Source organism: Bacidia gigantensis (genome assembly GCF_019456465.1).
Source record: "Bacidia gigantensis strain McMullin 20006 chromosome Unknown contig_246, whole genome shotgun sequence".
Lineage (NCBI taxonomy): Eukaryota > Fungi > Ascomycota > Lecanoromycetes > Lecanorales > Ramalinaceae > Bacidia > Bacidia gigantensis.
In genome coordinates this window covers 739,379-757,986 of record NW_025408602.1, presented here as the reverse complement: position 1 = coordinate 757,986, position 18,608 = coordinate 739,379, and the positions used below count along the sequence as shown (strand labels likewise).

The window sequence follows — 18,608 nt, the reverse complement described above, 5'->3', positions numbered from 1 at the left end:
TTGTTGCTGCTCTTCAAGTTTCATGCGAAGAATGCTGGAATGAAAAGATGGTTCGCTGTCCAATCAGTTGAGAGTCGACTGGATCGTGCGTTGCCTGAATGCCATGTGAAAAGTCGCTCTGGTTCTCGATGTATGTTGCTGATAATTGGTCAAACTTGAGACTAGTGGATGAATGTGTCTTGCACGTCTACGCTTTCCACTTGATCGACCACATCGGCAGATCGAGTACACGCCGAGGTCACTGAAGTAGATGATGAAAAGCTTTCTTCTCCTATTTCCTTTTGCTATGAATTTGATTACCTGATTTGCAATATATTTACCAGAGGCGTCGTCACCCAAGCAGCATCTTGCGCGGATCTTCGATATATTCCTTGAGCTAAAGTGCCACATATCAGTATTGCGAAGGAGGTAATGTCTGGCACTCACCTTCACAAGAAAGACCACCGCCTCTCGCCCATCCAACATGCGGTGGTCATACGTTAGCGCTAAATACATCATCTGTCCACGGGTGAGTTTACACCAGCTCACCATACGGCCATCGAAAGGCGAAGCTTACCGGACGAATCTCGACTTTGCCATTGATTGCCACTGGTTTCTCCTTTATGGCATGTAGTCCCAGAACAGCTGCATGGAGATTAGGATGAATTTGGTTGGTATCCTTGGAAGAGCAAACCTGTCTGCGGCAAATTGATGATAGGGGTCCCCATCAGCGACCCGAAGACACCCCCCTGTCCAATACTCAGCCTTGCTCCGTTCTCTGCGTGACTGCTTGACTTACGTTACTAATGGTGAAGGTACCACCGGCCATGTCCTCGATGGTTAATTTGTTTTCACGCGCCTGCCGACATGTCAGCTACAGTTTGTTACCTCCTGCGGCCTCATCAGCTTCACCTTCTTCCCAAGGTCGGCGATTGATTTCTCGATTGTGATCATGTCCATAGCTTCAGCATTGCGAACGACTGGGGTTACCAGGCCTTTTTCGGTGGCTACAGCAACGCTGATGTCGACATAATCGCGATATACAACTGTGTCGCCAGAACCGGCCCCTTCAATAGATGCATTCACCGCGGGAACATCTCGCATGGCGAGCACAGCAGCCCGTGAGAATGCGCTCATAAAGCCAAGCTTGATACCTGATTTCTTAAGTACCTCGTCTTTGTAAAGTTTCCGGAATTCCATTAACTGGGACATGTCCACTTCATTGAAAGTTGTCAAGGATGCAGCAGTGTTTTGAGACTGCTTGAGCCGTTCTGCGATGCGCAGACGCATCCGGTTCATTTTCACCTGATGTTTTTTGAGAAGACGTTTCTGACAAAGAGAAGATACTCACTCGTCGCTCACCACGTCCGCCTGCTGGCAAGCTGCTTTCGGGCTTTGGATCCCGCTTTTGTGACTCGCGGCTTTTTGCCGGAGGTTCTTTCCCACTTGAGGATGCTAAAGCATCCTCTTTTTGAGGCTGGTCTGAGATCTTAGGTTCTTTGGATTGCGGCGGCGGCGGTGAGGGTGACTCCTTCTCTGATTTCTGAGTTGACCTCTCCTTACCGGGCTGAGGGTTGGGATCTGAGGACGTGGACTGGTCATCTGGTGCCGGGGCTTTGGGTTCAGAGGAGGCTTGCTGTTTCTGACCACCTTCAGGAGGCCCACCAAGCTCAAGCTTGACGAGATCCTGTCCTACCGTTACCGTATCTTCCTCTTTTGCAAGATACTCTTTAATTGTGCCGGGTTCGGGTGCGTTGACAGCGACATCTATCTATTGGGGCAAAGCAATGGTGTTAAGTGGCTGATTGATGGGTCGCCTGGGCTCTAGGCTTACCTTGTCGGTCTCAATACTAGCGATCTCTTCATCCTGCTCAACGTAATCACCAATTTCTAGGACCAGATTTAGTCTCGATGATTCTGGTAAAAGTCGGTGCAGAATGACTTTTTTGCCATTGCTTCAGTGTGCCTTCTGATATTGATTCAGCCATCTCCGGCACCTTCACAATCTTGTCGGCTGTTTGAAAGTCAAAAAGGGTGATGTTCAGAGCCGTTAAATCTTGTTACCGTAGCATCTACACTGCAGACATGGCCTAATAGCACTTCTTTGCCGGTATCTATCCTTATTAAATTAAAACCATAGTTCGGAAATTTTAGAGCGAACCTGAACGATATTGGGATAGTGATATGAGGACCTCCTCGACTCTCAGAGCGCAAATAGGAAGAAGCAGGCAGTGATGTAAGGCGGAGCGACGATGTTCGGGAGAAGCAGCGGGATAATTGATGGCCCCAGACATTTGAAAAGGACGAGCGAGGTCGCTTTATCAAACATTGCAGTCTGGCTGCCATTCTAGGAGGTAGCAGAGGAAGCCTCGAGACGCAACTAGGGGAGGACGAAAGGCGTTGCGCGTTCAGCGTTAAGGATTAATCAACAGAGCGGCACGAGGTAAGACCACTTCAAGCCCATTGCGAAAAGCTTCCGAGGAGCTGTCAATTGGCCACAGAAGTGAGTGAGGTCTCTCTAACGGCTGGTATTGCAATTTCAATTGGGTTCGCAGTTCTAAGTTACCTTACAAAGCTGCGGCTAGGTTTAGCGCTTGCCGCGGTGACGAGAGGTCGTTTTCCCAATCTGCTGTGGATATCACGCTTCTCAATTCAGGTCACAATCAAGTCAGCTAGTCTGGAGCTCAACTGTTCGGATTAATGGTCAAGTCATAGGCAGCAGGCTGAACTTGCGATATGGCAAGCCAGCAAGCAGTCAAGTGAGCAAGAATGCCCAGAACACATGCACTCTTCTAAAGCTTGCGCCAGGTCTCTATATCGTCGAAGCCTGAAACTCGCACTGGACTGGGCTGTACAGCGGCATATTTGGAGGGGACAAGCTCTGTATATTAGGTCACTCTTTGAAGCCAACAAGCATGTTACGGAGCCTCGACAGCAGCGAGTGAGGCGATCCACAACCTATTCAAGAATTCTGTCGATTTTGACCAATCCTTAGGCTCTACTCCAAGAGACGGAGGCTTTACTGGATAGGTGGAGGCATCCTGACCCGTATCGACCGCCTACTGCCCCGGGAGGTACGCAGCACATTTACGCAAGCTACTATCCTGAGTTACGGACAATAACTGGCCTCACAGGATCGAAGTACGAAAGAAATATTCCAGCGCCTATACTTGACCGTGTGTCCCCGTCTTCTTGATTCGTCTTCTCTCATGTAGTCGCTAATCCTGATGCAGCACCTCCGCCAATGGTCATTTGACGCCCATCTAGTCCGACATAGTTGCTTATTGTCATATGAGAGGTCCGGTTTCAAGTAGTACAGCGTGACAATTTGAAGATGGAATAAACTCAATCCAAGCGCGCAGACTGCCTTGCTTATGAATGGGTACTTTGTTGATTCTTCTTTCACCAGCAAATATTACAAGGAGCCAAGAATGAATGGACGCTCAAATTGAGTCAATCGAAATTGGGTATGATGAATTCTCGTCTAGACTTCATGTCCATGCTGTCCGCATAATGTACAACATGCCCAGACTGCCAAGCCATATCCATGGCCAACCCCCCAAACCCCGGTAACATGTCAAATCAAAATTCATAAGCACGCTCCAGATCATTTGCCCACGTCTACAGCTCTTGAGAAGCAGGCTTGCCACCCTTCGCCGTCTTCTTCGGTAGGAGATCTATCTTGAGGTCAATATCAGTGCAACAGAAAGCGAAAATGATCGGCTTACTTTGATGGATATTGGGTAGGACACCACCTTGAGCAATGGTGACGTGTCCGAGAAGTTTGTTCAATTCCTCATCGTTTCGAATGGCGAGTTGGAGATGGCGAGGGATGATTCGAGTCTTCTTGTTATCACGAGCGGCATTTCCAGCCAATTCGAGGATTTCGGCAGCGAGGTATTCAAGGACGGCAGCGAGGTAAACGGGAGCACCTGGTCACAAAGCGTCAGAACAATGAAACATCCAATGCGTGCACAAGACTCACCAGCACCAACGCGCTGAGCGTAATTTCCCTTTCTCAACAAACGATGGACACGGCCGACTGGGAACGCAAGACCAGCTTTCGATGAACGACTGAGGCATGAATCAGCGAAATCGGCAAAATGGCAAGCAAGTCGCTGAAACTTCTGCGCCCAAGCAAATAGAGCCCAACCGGGCGCTGGGGAAACTCACGATTGCGAGGACTTGCTGCCGCTGGCTTTGCCTCCAGATTTACCTCCAGTCATTTTGATGGATCTGCAATCGGTATTTGGAAAGTTTGATGAAGAAATGGGGGGTGAGACGTTAACGTTGATTGCGTGAAGTAAGATATGTGGTGCGACAATGGATGGAGAAGGTCGAAAGTTGGCGGCAGTGGATGGATTAAGTAGCGACAGTCAAGCGTGCTTGATGTGATAAGTAGTGAAAAAACAGCTTAGTCAGTTGAGCTGGCCAGTCAGATAGGTAGAATGAGAGTAGGTGAAAGCGCCAACATGCCACTAGCGCGTGTTTTTTTGGCCCTCTTCAGGCGTGAATTCAATCACCCGGAGTGTGTTGTTGCCAAGGCTACAGCACCTTTTTGTTTTGAACGGGAACGGAACTAAATATTTCCCATTCCCCCTCATTCGTGTCGCGCCTACCTTAGCTCGACTCGCCAAATCACCGCCAACGGCTAGAGAGTATAAGTCCGCTCGTCGCCCGCAACTTCTCGTTCACTCACCCATCCACCATCAAAGCTATCTCAACTTATTGATCTTTTCGTTCTTGACTCACGTCCTTTTACTTTTCACTCCCAACTCACCTTTCAACTTCGAAATCCTACTTTTGAGAAATGGCACCAAAAGCTGCTGAAAAGAAGCCATCCACCGGAGGCAAAGCCCCGGCTGGCAAGGCGCCAGCTGAGAAAAAGGAAGCTGGCAAGAAGACAGCCGCCCCATCCGGCGAGAAGAAGAAGCGGAATAAGACCAGAAAGGAAACGTACTCTTCCTACATTTATAAAGGTGAGTTGCTTTGGTTTTGCGCAACCTATCGCGCTTCGCGTGCATGAGCCTGCCTTTCCCTGGGCACAGATTGCCATTCATCTTTTGCTGGTATCCTAGAGTCGAAGTAAAGCTGACGCGTTTGTAGTACTCAAGCAAGTCCATCCCGATACTGGTATCTCCAACCGTGCCATGTCAATCTTGAACTCGTTCGTGAATGGTTAGTAATACCGAGTCTTCTAAATATGCGTCATTAACTAACCCATCAGATATTTTCGAGCGCGTCGCCACCGAGGCTTCCAAACTCGCCGCATACAACAAAAAATCCACCATTTCCTCTCGAGAGATTCAGACATCGTGAGATCTCCCCGATGCTTTACTACTTGCAGTCTGCTCACTTTTGATTCAGTGTCCGACTCATCCTCCCTGGTGAACTTGCCAAGCACGCCGTGTCAGAAGGCACTAAGGCTGTTACAAAATACTCTTCCTCAACGAAGTAAGCCATGATGATTAGTTTGGTGCGATATCCAAGGGGTTGAGACCGCTGTGTCTTCTCGGTGTTCGGGGGCTTCTTTTTGATGTATCACGGAATAGGTTCTGCAGGATGAGCTAAGGTAGCAAGCTTGCATCTGTGGAATGGCTCATGTACCATATTTGACGAGCAAGCATGAATTTTCTCGCGCCAAAATCTGATCAGTTTTGCCGCTTGTCTGCATTTCATTCGTGAAATTGCAGTACACAACTCACTTCATTAGGTCCCACACCTGCTCAGTATTGCCGTCATTGTATGAGAAGTCACATCAAGTGCATTGCAAGAGATTCTTTGGATAGAGTTGTCAGAGAAAAGTTTCCAAAGCTCAACGCTTCATTCATTAACTTGACGGATGCTCTATCATCTCCCCGTGATCATCTTCTTCCGCTTCGTCATCCAAGGTTTCAACCTCTGCCAACGCACTCGGCCTCTCGACTCCTTGTTCATACAAGATCGGCTCCTTATCGGCTATGTGGACAACAGGCTTACTTGGCAAAGTCTTGAGGGCTTCTCGCCATCTATCCCAGTCTGTCCTATCTCTGATAAGAAAACCAAGCAGCATGCTTGGGTCCATATCCTTCAAATGCAACCTGCGGAGTCTCCTTGTATGACTTGATTCGACTTCTTCAGCGGTATACCTTGCGGGGTCCAAGCGAAAGGGCAGAGCAGGCCGTGTGAAGTGGGGGTCTAGGTAGAATATCTGGTCTCCTTGGTGCGCAAAAAAGTAATGTGAAGATGATGGTCTACCGCCAGCTATACCAATCGATTGCGGAAGTTCAAGAGAAGCCTTTAGAGCGTCCCAATACGCCGGCGTAATACGGTCGATACCGAGGCGGACTCCGACAAGAATTAAGACAGGCGTAAATTTGCCAGTGTCTGACCCAGCGATGCTTAGAAAGGTATCCTCGTACACATCAGCACCATCCCCATTGACATAGACTTTCAAGCCCGAGAGAGGGTCGGCATTCGAGAGAGCTCTGCTTCCACGTCAGATACTACGCGAACAAGACAGCAAACAGCGAGCATTTACTGTATACATCTAGCAGTTGCAGATGGGCCGAACCATTCCCCAGGATGTTTACCACATGCTCGTGCGCCATGCTCGACAAATTTGTGTATGGAGAATGGAGCGCTAGGATCATCTGCAAATTGTGAGAGAAGCTGCTTCTCTTCTTCGTGACGAGTGCCGCGTCTCCACTCTAGCAAAGTAAGTACTAAGACTAGAAGTCGAGCTCGTACTTTGCTTACCTCTCCCAAGGCGAAGGACAGACAAAGCGTTTGCGAGTAGGCATTGTCCTGACCGAATCATACAACCCCAGCCTGTGTCGGACGAAAACCCTTGCTTGTCGGCAAGACTCCTGAATCGTACTGCTAACGTCATGGTAGCATCCGGCGACTTCACGATAGGAGGGAAACTCGAACGGTAGGTGAACCAGATGCGTGATTCACAATCATCAAGAAATTCCGTAGGCCACGTGATATCTGGTGTTTCTCTTCCTGCTTCGTCACCCTCCTTGAGCCCTGTTACTTTTGATAGTTCCCCTGGGCTCGCGTCCTCTTTCAGCTTGTCTGTAGCTGTCTTATCCGGCATGATACATGGGGTATGTCCACCAATTGGTGATGAAGAATTGTTCGTACCATTCCTGGACGGTCTCGATGGGTACTCAGCCCCTAGGCACCATATAGCAGACCCCGAGATATCATCATTTCTCGGCTCCGGATCGAACAGACCCTGTACGATGCGTTTATATTTTGCGATATCAACAGTTGCCATCGCACCACGCGACTGACTCGCCTGAAGGCGGAGCTCTCTCTTTCCCGAACGCTACCTGTCTCTGGCAAATTCCAGGATTGCTTACACGGAAAACAACCCAGCTTGTCTGGCGCCCTGTAGAGTCGAGGCACAAGCTGCTAGCCAGTCAGTTGCTGGTAAAGAGGGGTCGTGGTTTGCAAATGTAGATCAAATGCTGTAAATGTGATGAGGATACAATCATAGCTCGAATAAGCCCGCTTGGCCGGAGATTGTGGAGATAGCGTTTTAGCGTTAAATCTACTCTTCTGCTATCAACACAATAATGAGGTGGCTTACAACGTCAAACATCCATCAGGAGCCTCGAGTGAAAGCGACAAAGTGATCACGAAAGATATACAGCTCTTTGAAAAAGTGCCTGTTGAACTTTTCAAACTAAAAATTGGTCGTATCTAGCGAATATATTGTCGTTCATACTTTCAGTGTAGGTGTCAAAAAGCTCTCATAGCGCAGCATAACACTTGTCTCATTGTGGAGAAACGCGGAATTTTGTATCGCGTTCTGTGAAGACTTTTATGAAACACTTTCGCCACCGGGTTTGGCTTGGGAGTATTTGACTCGATAGAAAGGATTCACACGTCAATATCTAACCCTATTTTACACGACAAGTACTTCATTCACCGTCACAGGCAAATGCTACCATTGAGCTACGCCGATTGAAGTTGTGTGACGCAAATCTTCGCTCGCTTCCAAAGGATTGAGTCTGGTCACTTTTGCTTTTGAGAAGAACCTATTTTCCGAAGAATGACAGACCGATAATCTACTAGATCAGTCTCCTCAGCCACCATTCGCAATGGATGCCGTTCCTAATGAAGCAATATTCTTCTCCGATGTTCAGAGAAAACACGTTACGACTGGTCTTTCTATGCCGGACTTAATGCCTTTAGCACCCTCGTCTCCATCTGAGCCTGACGAGGACGAAGAGGTCCTATTTGCCGGGCGGCAGGCAAAAATGATACCCAAGAAAATGAAGATACTGAACGATTCTCTCCGTAGCAGTAGCAATGCTCCCGCAACCAATGGGTCAAAGCGTAGCAATGATGAATTGCCCTTAAGAGCCCCTATTGACTCTGCTAAGGCAACACATAGCTCTCGTAAGCAGCGTTCGGTGGCTGCTGACGAAGTTATGTCTGATTATATAACCAACGTCAGCGCCAACGAGTCAATAGACACCACCTTCGCAGAATCATCAAGAGCTGCACCAAACCTCGCCGGGTTTGATGGAGGACATAGTGACAGCGACCTTCTTGAACCTGCTTCCGAGGTTGACGATGAATGGTCGAGCGCCGATCTCAGGGACCTTGACGATTTAAGTACTTCTAGTGGTGGCGTTGAAACGATTGGCAAAGTACTCAGTCGACGGGAGAGACCATCAGGCCTACAGTATCTCGTGGCCGAGAAGGGTATGGCGGTAGATGATGCTCGATGGCTGTCACTAGAAACGTTGGCCAAATCTCGAGAATCGGCAAGACTAGTCCAATTGTTTGAAGAAAAGAAGGCCTTTCTTTCCAATTCAGCCTCCGAGGGCGTTTCTGATAGTGATCTCGATGAAGATGAGATAATTGAAAGGGATGTGCAACAGACGGTTCATGAGTCTTACCAAGCTCACCAATTCGAAGAGCGGCGTAAATACCAGATGACCGACGAGCGAATTGCTCGCCTGCTGTCCAAACAAGAGCAACTAGGCATGGGCTCAAACGAGCTATTCTTATTTGACGTTGATGTAGATGATCCAATGACAAACCGCACTGGTTGTGCTGCTCACCGACCTCAATCCAAGAGAAATGCAGCAGGCAAAGCTCGGCAAGAGAGGAAACCTCGACGGCTTTCCGATACAGTTCTTAGGATTGAGCCGGAAGAACCGTTTGCTGGGCTATATGCGATGCAGACTCACATTCCACGCAAAGCGAAAGGTCGGCGCCGGGAATTGCAGCTCGATCTTTCCGACTCGGAGCTTAACCAAAGAATGCAAGAGTCATGGGCTAACGATAGAGTCAAGAAGACTAGGCGTAAAAAGGAGCGCGAACAGCTTCGACAACAAGGGCTGCTGGGCAAGGGCCGAAAGGATAAGCCTGACCTACGAGTCAAGTATGCTAATAGCATATCTATACAGGATCTAAAAGACGAGTTGAGGTGTTTTCTGGCATCTACAAGTCAAAATCTCGCGCTGCCACCGATGAATCCCTGTGCAAGAAAATTGGTCCACGAAATTGGTCATAACCTAGGTCTGAATAGCAAGTCTATGGGTCAAGGCCCAGGTCGGTATCCAAACTTGTACAAAACATCAAGGACTCGAGCCTTCGACGATGTGGCCTTCGAAGGCATTCGTCACAAGATCATGCCTCGCTCGTCGAAGGGTCGGAAGGAAGTAAAAGGAAAGAGGCAAAAGGCTCCAGTGGCCAAGCAGCCAGGACGCCTTGGATTGCATAATCATTACCAGGAGGGTGAGGTCGTTGGAGCATCTGCACCTGAGCTCGGGGAGGAAAACAAAGGGCGAGCCATGTTGGAGAAGATGGGGTGGAGTACCGGGACAGGCTTAGGCGCAATAAACAACAAAGGTATTCCATTGCCCGTTGCACAAATCGTGAAGACCACGAGAGCGGGGTTAGGTTAGGACTCTGACTTTGTGGCGATCGGGCACGACAGGAATGACGCTACGTGTAATCTGTTTTTATCCAGGCCGTTTACGTGCTCTACAAAGTTCAAGCATGGAAGTGAACAAAGGTCACTCGAGTATAGCAGACTTGTGTTCGAATTAACAGATTGATTTGTATGAAGAAGGAAATTATCTGTTCTAGAGACGTTTTCTTTCGACAAGCTTGCGTGAAGTGCTTTGCCAGAGTGTTGATCACAAGGCAAACACGACACCTAACAGAAATCTGGATGCAGCTTGTAATAAAGAAAGTTTGACGTATGAGGAATGTATTATGCAAAAGTCTGAGGCAAAGTTTCACTTTGTGTTCAGTAACTTAAACGTGTGTTGGCGAGGTGAAATTCGTCTAGATGTATTTGAGTTGGCCTCATGCCATCCGTATTGCAGTAATAGCAAGCAGAAGCTCACCACCTGGACAGTCCCTCTATTGTAAAAGGCAGACGTTGCTTGTATTAAAAATAACACCGTAGGACGCACAGCATTGAACGAATTTAGCCTGGATATCTATCGGTTTCGAAATCGAGATACGTTGAGACAACACAGAATTTCTTGTGAAGCAATGAGGTTCCTAAGGCTCAAGTAAACGCTTTTCTAGCTCCATTGTCTTTGTACGACCACACAAGCCACACCAAGTCAGAACGCGACCTTGGACGAAGAATTGCTAATTCGTTGATGTAGACGACTTTTCAAGCAAGCCGTCTACGCAAATTTTTGTAATGATAGGATATACATAAAGCAAAGACAGTGTGGATTATTACAAAAATCCATGCACGCTCGGTGAACGAGAGCCCATGGCTAGCTCCACATTCCACTGACACGACGCTCCCCTCGCTTGTCTTAAGATCATCCTTCCGCGCAAACCTTCCTGCAGGCTCTCTCCACTGTACAATTCCGTGCACGAAATCTAGACAACATAGGCTCGAGCCTTCAATACTCTTGGGGACTCGCCCAACACACTTGCTCCCGAATACCTCTTCACTTATAAACCTTCATTCCAGACTTTTTGTGTAAAACAAATCGGAATTAGGATATGAGCAAGTGGGAAATAATCCTTTCTTGCTAGGAATACTGCTAGGAGATTTATCCGAAGAATCAACATTTGAGGTCCCCGTAGAGTAGTAGTATGTGCGAGGAGTCAGGAAAATATCAGAAGAGAAGAAAGTCTTCAAGGGAGCAAGTCACAGACTGATCACTTCTTCTTTGATGAATGTATGAAGAGATCATACTTTAAACAGGTAGCATGTAATCTTGGTGTTATTTATTGACCGAAAGCGTAAGATATGGGAAAGTTGCTCAGCGAAATGGTGGGGAGCAACCTATCCTAGGCTTTGCTTGCAACTGCCAATACACCTTTTCTACGAATGAGAAAGTCTAATCTTGCTGGGACATCTTTGAAGAGACTTGACACTCACTCGTGTGATGGATGAATCATAGTTGTGAAGGGATGGGAAAAATGAGTAACAAGGATCGAAGGGAGAGAAACTTGCGGCAATCAAATCTTGTAACGGCACACTGCAAGGATTAAGCACATACCTGTCAATTCTAGGCGGCGAGTTATGGATCTTTCATTTCTTACCTCGCTTTTTCTTCGGCGTGGGCATTGCTACTGGCTGTGCATGTTTTGGAAACTGCTTGATATGGGCAAAAAGTTTTGTCTTTGACGAAAATTCCACCTGACAGCTAGTGCAGCTGTGGGCGTGGTCCTCCACACCACGTGAGGTGTTTGCTTGAGCAGCTTTTCGCGCTCTTCTCTCTTTGGCTTTACCAATCTTAGGCTGCTTCTCCTCTACGACAGACTCAGAGGTAAGCTGCTGGCCGAGAGATTCTACACTGCTATCAAGCTGAGAAATCGAAGGGTCAAAACCTCCCGCGTATACTCTAGATTCGTGAGTACTGGATCGCGCCGCCGGAGAAAATTGATCATTACATGATGCTTCAGACCCATGGGCATCAGCGTCTTCTATCCTTATGAACTCGTTGTCAGGGGAGCTGTCAAATCTGGAAGGTTGGCCAGATCCAGAGACCGGCGCATCTTCTGAATAGGCTTGGTCTTGCTTTCCATCATTGCTATAGTTGGAAGTGATGCCATGTTCCGCGTCCGGCTCGTGGTCTGAAGGCGATGAGTGGTGGAGGGCGAGATCTGCATCATCTTGCTGCATTTCTTTTTGTACTTGCCGTAAGGCTCTTGCATGTTTTTTGCTTCTTTCGTGCGCATTGTACTGCTGCTCACTTTTGAAAATCTTATCGCATAAAACGCATTCGAATGTCTCGTCAGATGACACAGGACTTTCCTCTTCGTATATAATCGACTCTTCTAGTCCAGCTGTGTTCGTCCATTGTGGTATGGCATTACTTTGATCTGCTCTTGACTGATTGGCGGCTCTGGATCTGGCAGCTTGTGCTGAGGCAGCGTCTCTCAGGGTTCTTTGTCGGTCTGCCTCAGTCTCTTTCCCCGATTTCACCCTTGGATCTCGCTTTCTCACCAAAACCACAAGAGATCTAACAGCGTCATTGAACTCACGGATGCTTTCTTCTCGTAGCCTCTTGTTTTCCTTCTCCATCAACCTGCGCACCCGACGATCCGGCGCATCAGAATACTTGTAAAGCTCTTTCCACGCAAAGGGTTTTCGAGTTGCGAATGCAGTCCAGACAGCGTAGAACGACCTAACAGTATCTTGGTAATCATCGTTGGCCGATCCAAAGGAGGGATAGCTGAAAGGCTCAACACCCTCCCATCCGCAAGCTAGTTCCTCTTCCTTGGCAAGATTTGTGAAAATGCCTCGTAAAGTTGCATAGAAACCGTTTGGCGAGTCTGTGAAGTCCGCTTGACCGTGGAACCTTCCGATCGTTTGCAAGATATCGTGTGACGTCGTCATCCGAACGTTGTGCTCATAGGGGTAATTCGATCCATCCTCATCATCTCCGAAAAGGATCGCATTTCGATGGCTGTCATACCATGCTCTCTCTTGTGGGTCCGAGAGGACCTCATACGCGGATTGGACTTCTGCAAACAGCTGCGTGGTAGCTTCAACGTTGCCATAGTTCCTATCGGGATGCAGTTCTAGGGCCTTTTTCCGGTACGCTTTCTTAATTCTACTCCGACCTCAGCCATGTGTATCTATCTGAGGCTTCTACTGACTCTTCATCGGTTGCGGTCCGCGATATAGCTAGCAACTCATAGTAACAAACTCTGACTTGGTTGGTTGTTTGCTTCCTTGCGTGACCCGAGCCGCCAGATGCACTAGATTGGTTTGCGCCCATCTTGAAATGAATGTCGTTATGCTATATCCTGTGCTGGCCAGCCGCAGAAAACATGCTTTACGCTGTGTAGTCGGATATGATAAACTGTTTTGGAGCTTGTATCTTACTTCAGTACCAATTGAACGGTGTATTAAAAATTTAGTGCATGTGATCCGATGTAACGTCATTTACTTGAGAGACTTGAGGAACCCATGATTGATATAATGTTTACACGAAACAGAGCCAAGGTATCGATGTGGATGAGCCAGTCACAAGTACGAAGGATTATGTAGCCTCTGCAATTGATATCCTTCGGAGCCTCGACGGACCTTTCACCTTTCTTGATCTCCGGAGCCTCGACCAGTGGCAAAATGTCCTCAAATCTTCAGGACCTTCCCCGGGAAATTTTGCATCATATTTTACTGCATCTCCCAGATACTGCAGTCTTAACCTTCCAACAGGTTTGTCATTCATTTGATGAAATTTGTGGGCCTGTCGTATGGCGCCATCTCTGTTTAAGAAAATACAAATTCTGGAACCGCAGTCATGGCTTTACAACTAAATTAATGCAACCAGTGACCGAGATAGATTGGAAACGACTTTACTCAGAACGCTTTCTCACAGACAAGATGGTTGCACAAGAGCTTGACAGCATTATTGCATTCCAGAGTTGTCGGACGCAGAAGCAAAAGACTATCATCGATGTTGGTCTCGATGCCAAGGAAGTCTTACTTGAGAACCTTAGCATAGGAGACGAGGCTTCCGATATCCTTGCTCGCAGATGGTACAGCAGCCACACCCTAGGCTGTTTGAATCGTAGTATTGCAGTTGACCAATGGGCACATCTACGAGAGCCTTCAGGCGAAGTCATTACCCTGGAGACAGCATTGGCAGCATTTGATGTGTTTGTCCTTGAGGATGGCTCTATAGATACCGGTGATATTTCTTATAAGTTCGATGGTTTTGCAGACAAGTTCCGTCAACACGATCCCAGTTTCCAAGACCTTGACCAGGAGAAACAAGCCGTTGCAGTAATCAAGTATCTTCGGAATCACCATCTTGTAGGAATTGACAAGAATGTGGACCTACATTATCATGATCTCGCAAATAATTTCATTGGAGAAGCTATCTCGGGAAAGACACACCGCTCTTTGCCACTAATTTCAGTTGCTATTTTCTGCTCAGTAGCGCAAAGACTTGGGCTTAATGCCCAACCATGTGGCTTTCCGTTTCATGTACTTGCTGTCGTCCAGCCAGACTCTACTCAGTCTTCCATTGCTGGGGATCTAGAGAAGCCTATACCAAGATCTCCGATCTATCTAGATCCCTTTCGATCTAACGAAGAGGTGCCACTGGAAACGCTCGAATCGCAACTGATTTCTATGGGCGTACCATCGAACGACCACGAGAGACTTCTAAGTCCAGCTTCAACGGCAGATATTGTTTCTCGGTGCGCGAGAAACATCATAACTTCGGTTCAGACTCTGCCTCGCAGTCCAGCAGCCGATTCAGTGAAGCCGGGTGTAGAAGTCTCCTTCTATGCTGCTCTCTGGGCTCTGCTTTTGCTCCCTAGCGGAAATGAAAACGAAGTCTCGATGATGCAACAAGCATGGTATCTTCCGAGAGTGCTCAGACTTGTTGCTGGCCAATATGCCACAGGTACGTAGGATCTCGACAGCTGTAAGGACTTGCATTCATCTTCATTTCCAATGCGCTTGTCTGGCATCGTCATTCCCTACTCTTGGTGCAATTCGCATTGCTAAGAGCTTTTTCGCTGACTTTTCACGTAGATACATGGCTGGTAGAAAAACATCTGGTTCCAAAAATTGAACAATTTGGAAGCAGCACTGCACAAACCTTGCGCGACATTCGTGCTACTGCGGATGCTAGGAAGCCGAAAAAGGCACGAGACTCACAAGCGACAAGGAACGTACGTTATAGGATAGGCCATGTTTTTCGCCATAAACGATATCAGTATTACGCGATCATCTATGGCTGGGACGCTACATGTTCTGCAGAAGAGGATTGGATGGTGCAAATGAGAGTGGACGATCTACCGAGAGGTCGGAAGCAAAGCTTTTACCATGCGTTAGTAGACGATAAAAGTACACGCTATGTTGCCGAAGACCATATCGAGATTGTGAGGGATGAGGCCAAGCATGATCTAATGGCAATAGCTGGTCAGTATTTCAAGCGTTGGGACCCCGAGGACAAGGCATTTATTAGTAATATTCGGGATGAGTATCCTAACGACTAGCAAACCTTCACGTAGTATGATAATACTGATGTATAATCCTGAGAGACGGATCGACCTTTGAGCATAAAGAAATGTCTCTTCTGAAAGGTATCGTGTGACGAGGTACTCCGCAAGAATGCTTGAGTTTCCAATATTGTTCGGTTCGGCATACCCAAGCCCTGTAGTACCGATTATATCAAGCAGAATCAAGTAAACCTACTCGCTCTCGAAACATCTGCCTTTGACTGCTCGACAAGTCATCAATATCTCCACACTCTACCTGGGTGAGTATAGGTCTTGGGAGACTTGTGTGTAGACTGGTAAGAAAGGTGAGCATCCGAGCTTCAAACTCGGCAATGGGAAACTCCCGTTGTAAGAGTTGCTGTGTATGGTCAGCGTAACTTTTTCCTGGTGACGGCATGACCTGTCACATCTTAGTATGTGCTTTGAATGCACGCTGATACAGACTCAACCCTACCGCACGCATATGGCCATCTCGGATGGCCGTCCATGTAGCATTAGCCTCTTCGGCCTCTTCATCAAAAAACATAATGTTCGTCAAGAAAGCGTCAGTGCCTTCCTCTGCCGAACTCTCCTCATCGAAACCCCATTGGAAGGCCTCCTGTAAGATATCCTTCTCCTCCGATTGGTAGACGAGGCTTTGCTCTATCACAGCTTGTGCCATATAACCTGCCGCTAATTTCATCCATGTCTCGGTAATGTTTGTATTTGCCTGCCTTGCATTCTGTACAGCTGACAATGCCATGAAGTCAGGAAGTGACTTCAAGAGCGAAATCGTCGGCTTTGGGTTTGATAGCAGGGAGCCATTCGGGTGCTTCTGGGTGCTCTCCCCCGTGTCCATCTGGTCGTCGGAAATGTCGACGACCTCCATAGGCGAGCCAGTCCTACCGATGCGGCTAACATTTTTGTCTTGCTTAAGCTTATTGTGTATGCTCTTGTGTGCCTCTCTCGAATCTAAATTAAGTTTTCGTCTTGTAAATAAGATACTGAATTTGAGAAGCCTGAGGCGAAATTCGACATCGGAGCCAGTTGGTATAGTGTCGTGAATCGTTTGGAAGATGGACAGGAAAGCTAGAAGCGGCTTTAGTGAACGGAAAGGCATGCAGTGTTTGGCAAAGCTTACCGCCTACGAGGTCCAAGGAATCCACATCATGAGACGTTGCAACCTTTGTCAAATGATGGAGGTTATAAGGAAAGTCCTCTAGTGAACTTTTCGTAGCCTGGAAAATGAGGTAATCAAGGATCAGCGTGTCGACGTTCTCAAATTTCGGAGGATGATCCTCCTTGTCCTTTCTATCCTCAGCCGTCATCGTTGAGTTGGAAAGCAAGGATCATTGTCGACCGACATGTTGAACGAAATTGGGGGTGCAAATTGTGAGGGGTGTGCATGCAATTCAACCGAGAAGTAAGAAACAAGCTACATTCTACGAAAAAGGCATCCTGAGATGAGTATTGACTGATGCTCTATGAAACCTTACCTGTAATTTCCACATCTAAGCTATTTTCACCCCGTGCATTCTTTCGCCTTCATCATCCTTACAAATCCTTGCATTTTCGATCCTAGATCTCCACATCTAGACGATGCGCTTGCGTCTTCGGATCGAGCCAGCTCCAATTCCTCCACAATATCCATCCTTAGACGTGCTTGGTCTGCAATAACGTGTTGACGCAAAGCGAGATAGTCACCCGCATTCGTACAATTGGCCATTCTTACAACATATGCGTGCTCGAGGGGAGCTGCATCTATGTCTGCCTGCGCTAAGCCATACATTTCGTCAGCTGCTTGCAGGAAATTCTCTAGCTCCCCTTTGCGGCTACTGGTCACTTCCTCTAGACTGAATTGGCGCCAGTCCTGGCCAGTTTCGTCCAGACGTGTTGTTAGTAGGTTAATTGTCTTGACATTTGATGCCAAGGAACTCGTCAAGGCTAGAAGAGGATCTTTGACGAGGCTAAGCACGGCGAAGTCAATATGATCCTCTGTATATCGGAACATTCGAGCTTCAATGTCGGGTCGAACCTGATTCACCCATTCACCTGTGAGAGGTCCTGCCCGGGAGTAAGCTGTGAAAATAAAAAGTTATATACTTACTCACCGAGACACATTGGCTGTCTTTCGAGCCCGTCGAGCTTCCACAACTTGTCGTCAACTGGCATGAAGGCTATGAAATGGAAGCCTGATTCGCCATTATCATCAGCCGAACTTTGCCCCTTTTTGGTGGCTTGATTCTTCAATAAAAGATCTGCATTGAGCATATCCATCTTCCTTACAACTCAGTTAAAACGACATAATCAAGTTGAGTGGGTGCAGTACAGGCCCGCGGTGGACGCTTCAGCCTTACCTTGCATAAGAATTATGAACTTTCTTCACGAATTCAAAATTGGCTATTGCGTCTCCCCTCAATGCGGGGCTAAAACTTTTGGTGAAGTCCCTGAATGCATTTAAATGCTCCCCAAGCTCAAGGCTTGGGATGTTGTTGATGGTGTTCAATAGAGCTACGCTGGCACAGGCGTTGTTGACGGTCTGATAATGAAAGAAACTCAGGTTTCAGTACTAGTAGATTGTTGTGGATGTCGGAAAGAATCATTACCTGATTGGCAAACCAGATGTCTTCCGGACAGCTCTGCTCCTGTTGATCAGCGTCTTCTGGGGTCCACTTGTAAAGGAAGATGAGGCCGTAAATGGGTTGTCTATTGGAAACTCAGATAGATCACAGCGATAAGCTATTTACGGACGGTAAGAGAGACAACATATCTCCGTCGAGTGAGACAACCTCTCTGACTTTGGCACCGTTGATACCGAACCGTTTGAGCATGTCGTTGAATAGGGCCCGTGAGAGCATTAGGCCTCCTGCTCCAGATTGTGCTGTTGGGACCTACGGGTTCCGATTCAATCTCACAGAAACCCTCCCACTTGGACTTGTCCTCATTCTAGAAATAGGTTAATTTCTGTTTGACACTAGGCTGAAAGCCACAAGGTTCTTCAAGCAGGAATATCTACCGTTGCGGCTGTCAACTGCATCGTAGAGTCTCCTGTCTTGACGGAGGGACTTAGCCTGAATCGACCCACTGTCCCCATAGACTTGGTACGGTGGACAACGGTGGCAATTTCGAGAGGCGAGAGATTCAGAGAAGCAAGTCAAAATCATTATGAATGACACAGGGGCGTTGCAGTGTTGAAT

General features: G+C 47.6%; 9 protein-coding genes across 9 annotated transcripts; 3 read left to right on the top strand and 6 right to left on the bottom strand.

The window, feature by feature from the left end:
* Nucleotides 1-331: 331 nt before the first annotated feature.
* Nucleotides 332-2,273, bottom strand: KY384_005902 (uncharacterized protein; the record flags this gene model as incomplete). The annotated part of the gene is made up of 9 exons (XM_044814400.1): nt 332-376; nt 427-498; nt 557-598; nt 779-838; nt 868-1,308; nt 1,331-1,750; nt 1,814-1,869; nt 1,922-1,993; nt 2,141-2,273. The coding sequence occupies 9 exons, from the start codon at nt 2,271-2,273 to the stop codon at nt 332-334; spliced, it is 1,341 nt and encodes a 446-aa protein (XP_044668550.1).
* A 1,327-nt stretch (nt 2,274-3,600) lies between these two features.
* On the bottom strand, nt 3,601-4,205 carry HTA1 (histone H2A; the record flags this gene model as incomplete). The annotated part of the gene is made up of 3 exons (XM_044814399.1): nt 3,601-3,911; nt 3,965-4,053; nt 4,153-4,205. 3 exons carry the CDS (start codon nt 4,203-4,205, stop codon nt 3,601-3,603), a joined length of 453 nt encoding a protein of 150 aa, XP_044668549.1.
* A 584-nt stretch (nt 4,206-4,789) lies between these two features.
* HTB1 (histone H2B) lies at nt 4,790-5,437 on the top strand (the record flags this gene model as incomplete). The annotated part of the gene is made up of 4 exons (XM_044814398.1): nt 4,790-4,958; nt 5,086-5,157; nt 5,207-5,294; nt 5,347-5,437. The coding sequence occupies 4 exons, from the start codon at nt 4,790-4,792 to the stop codon at nt 5,435-5,437; spliced, it is 420 nt and encodes a 139-aa protein (XP_044668548.1).
* Nucleotides 5,438-5,809: 372 nt separating this feature from the next.
* KY384_005899 (uncharacterized protein) lies at nt 5,810-7,243 on the bottom strand (the record flags this gene model as incomplete). The annotated part of the gene is made up of 3 exons (XM_044814397.1): nt 5,810-6,446; nt 6,500-6,668; nt 6,718-7,243. 3 exons carry the CDS (start codon nt 7,241-7,243, stop codon nt 5,810-5,812), a joined length of 1,332 nt encoding a protein of 443 aa, XP_044668547.1.
* An 829-nt stretch (nt 7,244-8,072) lies between these two features.
* On the top strand, nt 8,073-9,893 carry KY384_005898 (uncharacterized protein; the record flags this gene model as incomplete). The annotated part of the gene is made up of 1 exon (XM_044814396.1): nt 8,073-9,893. The coding sequence occupies one exon, from the start codon at nt 8,073-8,075 to the stop codon at nt 9,891-9,893; it is 1,821 nt and encodes a 606-aa protein (XP_044668546.1).
* A 1,604-nt stretch (nt 9,894-11,497) lies between these two features.
* KY384_005897 (uncharacterized protein) lies at nt 11,498-13,193 on the bottom strand (the record flags this gene model as incomplete). The annotated part of the gene is made up of 2 exons (XM_044814395.1): nt 11,498-13,025; nt 13,072-13,193. The coding sequence occupies 2 exons, from the start codon at nt 13,191-13,193 to the stop codon at nt 11,498-11,500; spliced, it is 1,650 nt and encodes a 549-aa protein (XP_044668545.1).
* A 545-nt stretch (nt 13,194-13,738) lies between these two features.
* Nucleotides 13,739-15,429, top strand: KY384_005896 (uncharacterized protein; the record flags this gene model as incomplete). Its single annotated transcript, XM_044814394.1, has 2 exons — nt 13,739-14,831; nt 14,963-15,429. 2 exons carry the CDS (start codon nt 13,739-13,741, stop codon nt 15,427-15,429), a joined length of 1,560 nt encoding a protein of 519 aa, XP_044668544.1.
* A 406-nt stretch (nt 15,430-15,835) lies between these two features.
* Nucleotides 15,836-16,739, bottom strand: KY384_005895 (uncharacterized protein; the record flags this gene model as incomplete). Its single annotated transcript, XM_044814393.1, has 2 exons — nt 15,836-16,500; nt 16,553-16,739. 2 exons carry the CDS (start codon nt 16,737-16,739, stop codon nt 15,836-15,838), a joined length of 852 nt encoding a protein of 283 aa, XP_044668543.1.
* Nucleotides 16,740-16,933: 194 nt separating this feature from the next.
* On the bottom strand, nt 16,934-18,242 carry KY384_005894 (uncharacterized protein; the record flags this gene model as incomplete). Its single annotated transcript, XM_044814392.1, has 4 exons — nt 16,934-17,490; nt 17,523-17,688; nt 18,018-18,117; nt 18,163-18,242. 4 exons carry the CDS (start codon nt 18,240-18,242, stop codon nt 16,934-16,936), a joined length of 903 nt encoding a protein of 300 aa, XP_044668542.1.
* Nucleotides 18,243-18,608: the final 366 nt, after the last annotated feature.